This window comes from Hirundo rustica, chromosome 10 (genome assembly GCF_015227805.2).
Source record: "Hirundo rustica isolate bHirRus1 chromosome 10, bHirRus1.pri.v3, whole genome shotgun sequence".
In the NCBI taxonomy this organism is placed as follows: Eukaryota; Metazoa; Chordata; class Aves; order Passeriformes; family Hirundinidae; genus Hirundo; species Hirundo rustica.
Window position 1 is genome coordinate 19,773,077 of NC_053459.1, and position 9,266 is coordinate 19,782,342.

At 40.1% G+C, this 9,266-nt stretch overlaps 1 protein-coding gene across 5 annotated transcripts in view; it reads left to right on the forward strand.

The window, feature by feature from the left end:
- Window positions 1–8,539, forward strand: part of TBL1XR1 (TBL1X/Y related 1) — a 108,606-nt gene extending 100,067 nt beyond the window's left edge. For all 5 annotated transcript variants that reach the window (XM_040074089.2, XM_040074092.2, XM_040074088.2 and 2 more), the window contains 4 exons: window positions 101–228; window positions 410–575; window positions 1,452–1,553; window positions 3,260–8,539. In XM_040074089.2, coding sequence (XP_039930023.1) covers window positions 101–228; window positions 410–575; window positions 1,452–1,553; window positions 3,260–3,286 — 423 coding nt within the window. In that variant the 3' untranslated portion in view covers window positions 3,287–8,539. The remainder of the gene's footprint in view (window positions 1–100; window positions 229–409; window positions 576–1,451; window positions 1,554–3,259) is intronic.
- The last annotated feature ends 727 nt before the right edge of the window (window positions 8,540–9,266 follow it).

Consider the following 9,266-nt stretch of genomic DNA (forward strand, 5'->3'; position numbering starts at 1 on the left):
GTAACAGTCAGCCTGCAAGTGATAAAGAAGAAACATGTAAAATGTATTTTAGTACAACATTGTGCTAAATTATTTGTGTTTTCCTCCCTTTTTATCACAGATCTGGAGTATGAAACAAGACAGTTGTGTCCATGATTTACAAGCACACAACAAAGAAATTTATACTATCAAATGGAGTCCTACAGGACCAGGAACAAATAATCCAAATGCCAATCTTATGTTAGCAAGGTACTATTTAATCCTGCTTTTAAATTCTCGTTAAACATTATTTTTAACTCACTTTCTATAAATGTAAGTTCACAGAACGTTTTGAAGCACATAAGATGATATTCTGTTTGTATTAGCAACAAAAATGTGTTGAATAGAGATGTAATTAATCTGGTGTGGTTTTTTTTCTTTTCCTTGACAGTGCATCCTTTGATTCTACTGTTAGGTTATGGGATGTAGACAGAGGAATTTGTATTCATACTCTGACAAAACATCAAGAACCTGTGTACAGTGTAGCTTTCAGTCCTGATGGCAGGTACCTGGCCAGTGGCTCCTTTGATAAATGTGTACACATCTGGAATACACAGGTATTGCTCTTCTTTGTGTTGAGAAGTTTGTTTTGGTCTTTTCTGTCCTTCCAACCTTTATCTGTCTTACTTCAGGCTCTGTCATTCCTAACAGTGTTTTTCTCTTTGTTCTGAGATTATTTCTTTTAATGGTTGTACATTTAATTTCTCACTTTGAATGCATGTCCTATGGTGATGTAATACTTGTCTTTACACTGTCTTAGCAAAAACCCCAAAAAGACAAAAAATCGAGCAAACCAAAAAGACGCAACCAAACACTCACTGACAAAACCCCACATGAACAAAGTTTCTCCGAGAACACATTTCATCCAAAAATAATCTCTGTTAACTCTGAGCTTTAAATTCCTGATAAAACAGGGGCTTTTGTGAAAAATGACCGCTGTGTGTAGACTTTCTAATCTGATCGGCTGTTTCATTGAATTTCACTGACAAACGAGAATGCAAAGTGAGGGAACATAAGGATGACAAAGTATTTCTGTGGAACTTTCACGAAAAGGACGCTGTTACTTATTTTGTATTTCTGGCACAAAAAAAAAAAGGGGGGGGGCTTGTTATGTTTGAAAGTCTAAAGACCTTGTCAGGCACGATGCAATCTTAGCTACTGGGCATTGGGTATAAATTTCTGAAAGGCTCATTTGAGTAATTGGAAGTAGTCACGACCATCTCCAGTTTTGCCTGTCAAACACAGGAGCTCAAAATGCCATGGTTGTGCCACATTCTTTAACATGGTCCTGAGACTGTCCACAAAACTCTTTTGGACCACTTTCCTCTGAGAATTTTAGCTTTTAAAAGCAGTGGGGAACTTTTACATGTACAAGTTGTGCTTGTTCACTTTGATTTTTGTTGTATTAATTACTTGCCTTGTCCCTTTTTTAGACAGGTGCCCTAGTTCACAGTTATCGGGGAACAGGAGGGATTTTTGAGGTTTGCTGGAATGCAGCAGGCGACAAAGTTGGAGCAAGTGCTTCAGATGGTTCAGTAAGTGTTGCTTGACTTGTTGCTGTTCTCGTAACAAACATCATCTGGAAATCTTTTAACCAACAATGGAGACAAAATTTCCTTCTCTAGCTGAAGGTTGAACACAGCCAGCTCACCTGTAGGTTTTCAACTGTAACCATGCTGTGGTATTGTAAGGAGAATATCTTTATTCCAGTCCAAAAACCTCAGAAGGTGGAGATATCTCTAATTTATATTTTCTGTTCCTTCTGGGGCCTCCTGTGTCAGCATGATCAGTGTGGCAGGTTTGGAAACAAACTTGTTTTTCTTTCTCTGCCCTTTTCAAGGGAAAACGCTCAGTGTAAGTCATATTATTATAGTGCATGACAGGAATGAAATACCTTCTGCATTGCATTCAACAGCAAAACAAAGTACAGATTTCTAAGTGCTTGTAATTAAAAAGTTCCCAAAAATGTCAGCAGCTATATATAAATATCAGTCTGCACTACTTTGCTTAGGAAAAGCAGGCAATAAAATCACGTTTAACTAATAATGAGTGCCCCTGCTGTCATTTCACTGCAGGGTGTTGGAGCATCACTTCCTGGCTGCTCTGACACTGTCCTGCAGAGAGCTGCAGTGGGGTGGGAATGTGCAGGGTCTTCATAAGGAGCACAGTTCCAGGGCTTTTGCTTGCTTCTGTCTCACCCTGGTTTGCAAAGAAAGGAGAGGAGAGCCTAGGGAAAAGCAAAATTAAAATAAGGCTGATACGGGAACTGTGTTTCAAAGTGCTGCAGCTTCCTTTAACAAATGTCAGCAAAATCAACCTTGGCAGCTAAGTAGTGCAGAGTCTCAGGTGGTGTCTTAACACAAGTGCCAAAGCATTTCACTCCTGAGTGCTCCTTGCTGGTCAGTAAGGTTGTTTTGTTAGAGTTCAAATCACAAAACAGGAAGTTCTGGATTTTAAGAAGCCTAAATTCTAGAGAAGTCATTTTGATTAGTCTTTTTATCATTTTAGTCTTGTAAGTATAGGCAGTATCATAAAAGGACAAAAGCTCACGGCCGTATCCTGAGTAGAAATTATCACTCCCCTTAGATGACCCTTTTTTTATACATGCTGGGTGACCTTTCCAGTCCTCCAATTAACTTAGCCCAAGGCTTACTTGGAATAGATTTGTTTTCCTTTAGTTTATTTTAGATATTTAAAAAAATGTTGGGCTTAATTTGTTTTATATTGTTCTCTAGCAAAAGCTTCTCATCCACTGTGTTTTAAATGTGCTTGCAGCTGGTGTTATCTTTGTGTGTGGTTATATTTTACTAATAGATTTCTATATCTGACAGACCCAGAAGCACTGCTTAATGGAGATTCTGGGAAGACTAAAACTGGAATTTGTACACCGTTAGCTGTTTTTCTGCTCCATTTTAGTACTTGTCCACGTGCTTAAATTTCATTTTATTTTTTTACAAACTAGATTTGAGTAAATTCTCAGCCTCACAGTATTAAATGACAGGCAAACAGCTTACATAAGATGTTGTTGCTGTTCTGATAGCAATTCTGGAGGCAGCAGTGAGGCTGGCTGGGGGCTCATAAAGGGCTCACCTGGTCATTTTGATATTACTTAATCATTGCTAATAGATACAAGGTTAAGCTTACCCAATCCACATGGCAGGCCTTGCTCTGCTCCTTCACCCAGAACTGTAAAACCATGTGATGCTGTGCAGCTGCTGTATCTGTGTCTCTCTCTTTGCAGGTTTGTGTATTAGACCTCCGGAAATAGCGCTCTTAGTTGGAAGCCATGGACCGACTATGAATGTGTACATAGCCAAAATGACTGTCCCTGACCCATGTACTGCTATAGTCCCAATCGAACCATGGCCAGTCCACTACAGCCAAATGTAAAAGAAATATATACATATACTGTATATAAAAAAAAAAAGAGGAAAAAAAAAAAAAAAAGAGGAGGAAAAAAATTTACACCCTGAAGAGGATGACAGAGTTTTGTCACAGCTTGTGAATCCTGTTCACCAAGTGCTGGAATCTGCTGTGCCCCAAAATAACATTTAAAGGTTTTGGATATGAAAAACAGAAGAGAGCGAGAGAGAGAGAAATATACCATATACAAGAGCAGACCCATATACATACCAAAATCAGAAGATACTAATGGCAGCCTTCATTACCCCTTCCCCCATGAAATCCACTCTCACGTGGATTTGTGGGGTATTTTTGTTTTCCTTCTCAGTAGTTGAGCAGTTTGTGTGTACAGAGAAAATGGACTTACAGAAATCTGCAGCAGTAGTTTTTTTTTTTTTCTTTGCTTTTAATCATTGGGTTTTCTGTTTTGTTTTGGTTAAGTTTACGGATGCATGAAGTAAGGGAGTGATTTAGTTTCTTGTTTATATTTTTTCACCTTGGGAAAAAAAAAAAAAGGCGTTTCTTTGAAACATGTTTTGATGCATTCTTTGAAGAGGTAGTTTGAACCTGATAATGTTTGGTACATTTTGTGGCTCCCAGAGCACAATTTTGTGAACAGAGGGAGGGTGGCAAAGGGACTAGGGAGAGAGAAGAAAAAAAAAAATCCTTCTTTGCAGCGTGATATTTCACGTACTTCTCATCTACAAAGTAGGATGGAAATGGTTATAATGCTATGTTTGATTTTCTGGTGACATGGCTGAAATGCAGTAATTTCTTATTTGGGACATAATTCTGCCAAACTTAAGAACAGAAGGGCACAAAAACACAGAAAAAGAAAAAAAAAAATAAACAGGGAGGCAAAAAAAAGAAAAGAGAGAAAAAAATAAAGAGCATCTTCTGTTGCTTTAAGACCATAGATAAAATATGGTTAAATTGTGCACTATTGTGAAAAGGAGCAAAGTATAGCTGGGGGATTTTGTTTAAGAGGTTAAGATCTTTCTGGACAAGGGTTCATGCCACAGCTTCTTTGAGAGTTGCCCATCATTATTTGTAGGAGCTTAGATGTATAATTGTAACCAAACTCCAGTATTAAAAGTATTTCATGTAATTTTTCTTTGTTAAAATAAAATCTTTGGCATATATTTGATAACACTGCCATTAAGAGGCAAAATGTTTACTACCTTAGATTTAAAAAAAAAAAAATCTTAAACAGAGGACTTGCTTCAAGTTTATTTTAATAGCAGTGATTCAGCTTATTTAAAAGATGAGTACTTGCACTAATTCCCCTGCTGCTCTGGTCCTGCAGTTTATTGTATCTTGTGACTACATTTTTTTCCAAATATAGGGTAGATGTAAGCTGCTATTTTTTTAATAATCACTACTATATAGTGTCTTTTACTCTGTTTACAATATCAAGTATTTTTCTTACAATGACAGATGTATATGGCAAACCTTTTTCTGCTCATGTGATTAAAAGTATACTAATAGTGATTTTATTTGTAAATGATAGCATGAGGTTGTGTTTATGCGTATGTGTAGTCGAAAAGGTTGCATCATGTCTTGCATAAGATTCCAAGAGTGTAAATTTATAAAAAGAGAGGTTGTCAAATTTATGTCACAGACATTTTACTTAAGGAATGGTTTATATTACAGAGCTTTGCGAAGTTATCGGTTTTATAACACTATTTCAATCACAATTAATTTTGTGGCTTATGATTGTTAGTCTCTAACCTATTTTTTTATTCGTTTGGGGTTTCCCCCCCCCCCCTCCTCCAAGTTAAGTATAAATTCATTTAATTGAGATAATGCAGCTTTGACATTTTAACCGTTGTTCTTTAGGCATCGATTTCTGCTATTTCCCTGAAATAAACACGACTTGAAGCAAGTCTGAGTTTGGCTAAGGTAGGGTAGCAATTTGCCAGTGGTAAAGACAAATCAACAATACATTGTTTATGTGCACCCCAGGATTATACTGCTATCATACACAGCGTTTAAAACCAACACCAAGTCATATCCATAAAGACAGTTATCCATGGTGGTTCTGTGCCAGCTGTTTTTAGGGTTTTGGAACATATTGCAAATGTTTAGAGCAATTACCCTGTGAGTTACAATATGTAGGAAACCTAATATATTGAGTGTCTGGCACTTGAAATATTGCTTTTATTGCTGGAGGTCCATGACTGTGGCTGACCTCTGTCATTTAATGAAAAAAAAATAATGAAAATAAAATAAAAATTCTGTGCAATAATTTTAAACTGTGCTCCCAGGAATAGACACAAATGTTTTGAGTATGTTTAAGCTGCATTTTTTGTTTAGCAATGCATTTGTCAATTGCACTGAATTTAAATCTGAAAGTCAGAAGTGATTCTTGATAGTACTTTTGTATTTTAATATGGACAGTTTATTCATTTTTCATAAAAGTCATTGGATGATTCTTTCAGCCAATCTAAACAATTGCGGTGGAATTCTGTGACGTAGCTGCAAAAAAAATCACACGGCCATGTTTTAGGGTATTGCCATTTTCCTCTTTCTCAATCATCAGCTGTTTCGGTTGTAATTCTAGTTGCTTCAGCATAGCGTCACACACTCAGAAATAGAGAACACCAGAGCTTCAGCGTGTCCAGGCCAGGGCTGTCAGGTGTGGGTCCGGCAGGAACGTCGGCTCCGGCCGCGCGGGCAGAGCCCCTGCCCCGCTGAGGGCCAGCGGTGCCCGCTGCCCTGGGGCCAGCCCGGCCTCCCCAAGCCGAGCTCCGGCCGTAGCTGTGTCCAGCTGTCCTGCCTCGCATGCCACAGTGCTGCTCCTGCTCCCGCGCGCCGGGCGCTGCCACCCCGCCAACCAAAAACCAGACAAAACCGCCACAGAGCCGTGACGTGAATCGCCGTCTTTTCTAGCACAAAGGCCTCGTGTTCCAGGCTGGGGTAAGACTGTCCAAATTGCTCCTTTCAAAGGGGAAGCCAAACGGCAGCAAGGCCCTGACTTTGTGTGGCGTGTACGTACGTGCTCGGTCTTACGGATGGAGTCATTCCCGTTTTTATCAGTTCAGAGCGGTAACAGGCAAATATCCAAACAGAGGATAAAAGGAAGGGGAAAAGCTGGGCTCAGAATTAATGATGGGATAAGAAATGAACTGCTCTTGAGTTCGCTGTCTTTCTGTGCGTCCATCTCGGACCCCCGTTTCTCATTTTTGCATGACCGGATCCAGGTTTCTGTAGAGTTTGTCTTTTTCTATTTTTACTTTACCTTTTTCTGCATTTTTAAATTGATGTAAAGATTCCCAACCAGTGGACTTTTTAGTGTAGTTAAGAGAATATCTAGGTCTTCATAAAAGCTTTTTTAGACTCTTTGTAATGTTGATAAACTGAGTTTATTCTGGGACTACCATTGTGCAGGGTTATTTAGCATGTCTACTAGATGATTGGAAATCTTATATGAAACACTAAAAGTGCCTCTTTTTCTTGGGTTGGGTGGAGGGGAGGTAGTAGTTACCAGAGTCAGAACGACATGGCATTTCAAAGCATGTTTCTTGATTTCGTGACACTTTAATGCATCTTGAGAGAAAGGCCAAAGATTTCTACCGATTTTAATTGATTTTCATTTTAAAAAGCACTCCTTTTTCCTTGCACTGCTTACCTCATGCTAGGGCGTCTGATGGGGCGTGGTACCTTGGGAATGCCCTTTGTTTTTAGGGACAGCAGTGGGGTGGCACAGGGCAGCCGTGCCGGTCTGCCAGTGGAGCGACCCTGGCAGCTGTCGCGTTTAATTCTGCCATGGGAAGGAGATTCCTTACCGCTGCAAACCGGGGGTTTCAGCCTGTAAATGCAAGGTTGTCTGGTTTTGTCTGTTCAGCGAAGAGGGGAGCCCTGGGACCTGATTTGTACTTCACCAGAAATCCCTCTGTGTCGCTTCTCGAGGAACCCTTGCCAGGGCGAGTGCCAGAGGCGCCGGGGCCGTGCTGAACCCCTGCTGTGGATAAACTTGAGCCACGTCCCCCTCGAGCCGAGGGTACCCCGGTGTCCCTGGGGTTTTGCCAGAGCAGGGCCTGCTGGATTTAGCCCAGTTCCTTTTTTTGGCTCCCTTCCCAAAGCCCTGTAGAGCCATTCCCCGGTGGGATCACTTCCACCCCTCTCCAGACGCCTGAAGAAAGCAGAAGCAACATTGTGGCATGTTAGAAGCAAATACGGCTTCGGGAGACAGCAGTAAATCTCCATCAAGATCCCTGACATTTTCCATAGGGAGAGAGACATGGAGCAGTCCTCACTTCTCCCTCTAGAGAAAGCTCTGAAATACCACGAGCTGTGAAAGTGTGACTGTCTTCACTTGTCAGTCTGGTGGGAGGCAGACGAACCACGAAAATCTGCCGTGTTGAGTGGATTGCAGATTTAGTGTTAATAGTGCTTCAGATCAGTAGTTTTGAGTACATAATTCGCTTTCTCTGCCTTTAAGTTTGAAGCTTGACAATAACTTGAGGCACGTTTTTGTTTTGTTTTGGTTGGTTTTGTTTTTTTTTTATTTTTAAATAATCATTCATTTTTACTTCATAATGTTTTTTGACATTTGTGGGTAAATACAAAAAAACAGTCTGCATGTTGTTGCTAGTCCAGTGTACTTTGCAATCTTGTCCTCAACAGACTGCAGTGTGCAGAACAGTAATTCTAGAATACAGAAGTAATCTTCTCTCTCTCCTGACATTGACATTGTAGTTGTAATGGTTTCATTTGGAGTTACAAATCCTTTGGGTCTAATTCTGTGAGCCTACCTATAGCACTGGATTAAAATGTCTGCATCATTTCTTCAGTTACCCAGTTAAACTACAACTGTTGTAAAAGTGTAAATCAGCCCATGACAGTTTTTTGTACTTGTTTAAAGGACTTTTATTGTTCAGTTTTCATGATTATTGTCTAAAGAAGACTGATATAGATGTTCTATACTGTCCTGGACCATGTTAATTACACTTTATGATGTATTTTGGTTCTACATCACAATGATTTGTCCCCAAGGCCCTTATATCCCTTCTAGGCACATTTTCTGTTGCAGTTTCCCTTTGCATTGTATTGCTTTGACAACTGTAATTTGAATCAGATCTGAAAGAGGTCCAGAATAAAATATATTTTGATATTACCTTGGCTGAACGTTATATACCAGTAATTTTAAACGCTTGGGATGGAAGATTTGCAGATCATTAAACGGGGGAAGTGACAGACTGGAAGACTATTTTTAATATTTACTTTGGCACATTTTCACGTAAGAGAAGGTGCAAACAGCAGCAGGAGGTGCTGCACTGTGTGGCTGCAGGATCTTTGTGAGCACACCGCAGATCCTGTGGCGGTGACACTGTTCCCTGCCACCATGTCCTGCTGTTCTGTTTAGGGGAACTGATTTATTTTGTGTTTTACATGCTCCATCTTCCCCTCACCCCTACACCTGCGGAACAGAAGCAGAGTCCAGTGGTGCTTGCAGCTGCAGTCCAGCTGTGTGGAAGATTCTGGAGGCGTGGGAGCAGCTCCTTCCTGGTGATGGGATCTCACATCGGGGAGATCTGGTGTTACAGAGCGACTCAGTCTGGCTGTGCAGGGCAACGTTGTTTGTGTTCCTGTATTCCAGATGTGTGAAACCATCCAGATTCACATGTGAAACAGTGTATATCCATCATGCATATAATGATTTAATTCCTTTAGGATTGTGGGTCATGTCATAATCCAAATAAGGGAACCCAGAAAGTTTCTTTTCAAAGTGTCTAGAACTTTATGGTGAAGTTGCTGCTTTTTCTTGCTGGTTGGTTCTATACCCAAAAGCAGCAGCTTTCTCAGTAATGCTATCAAAATTGATTCTAATATTTTGCAACTTG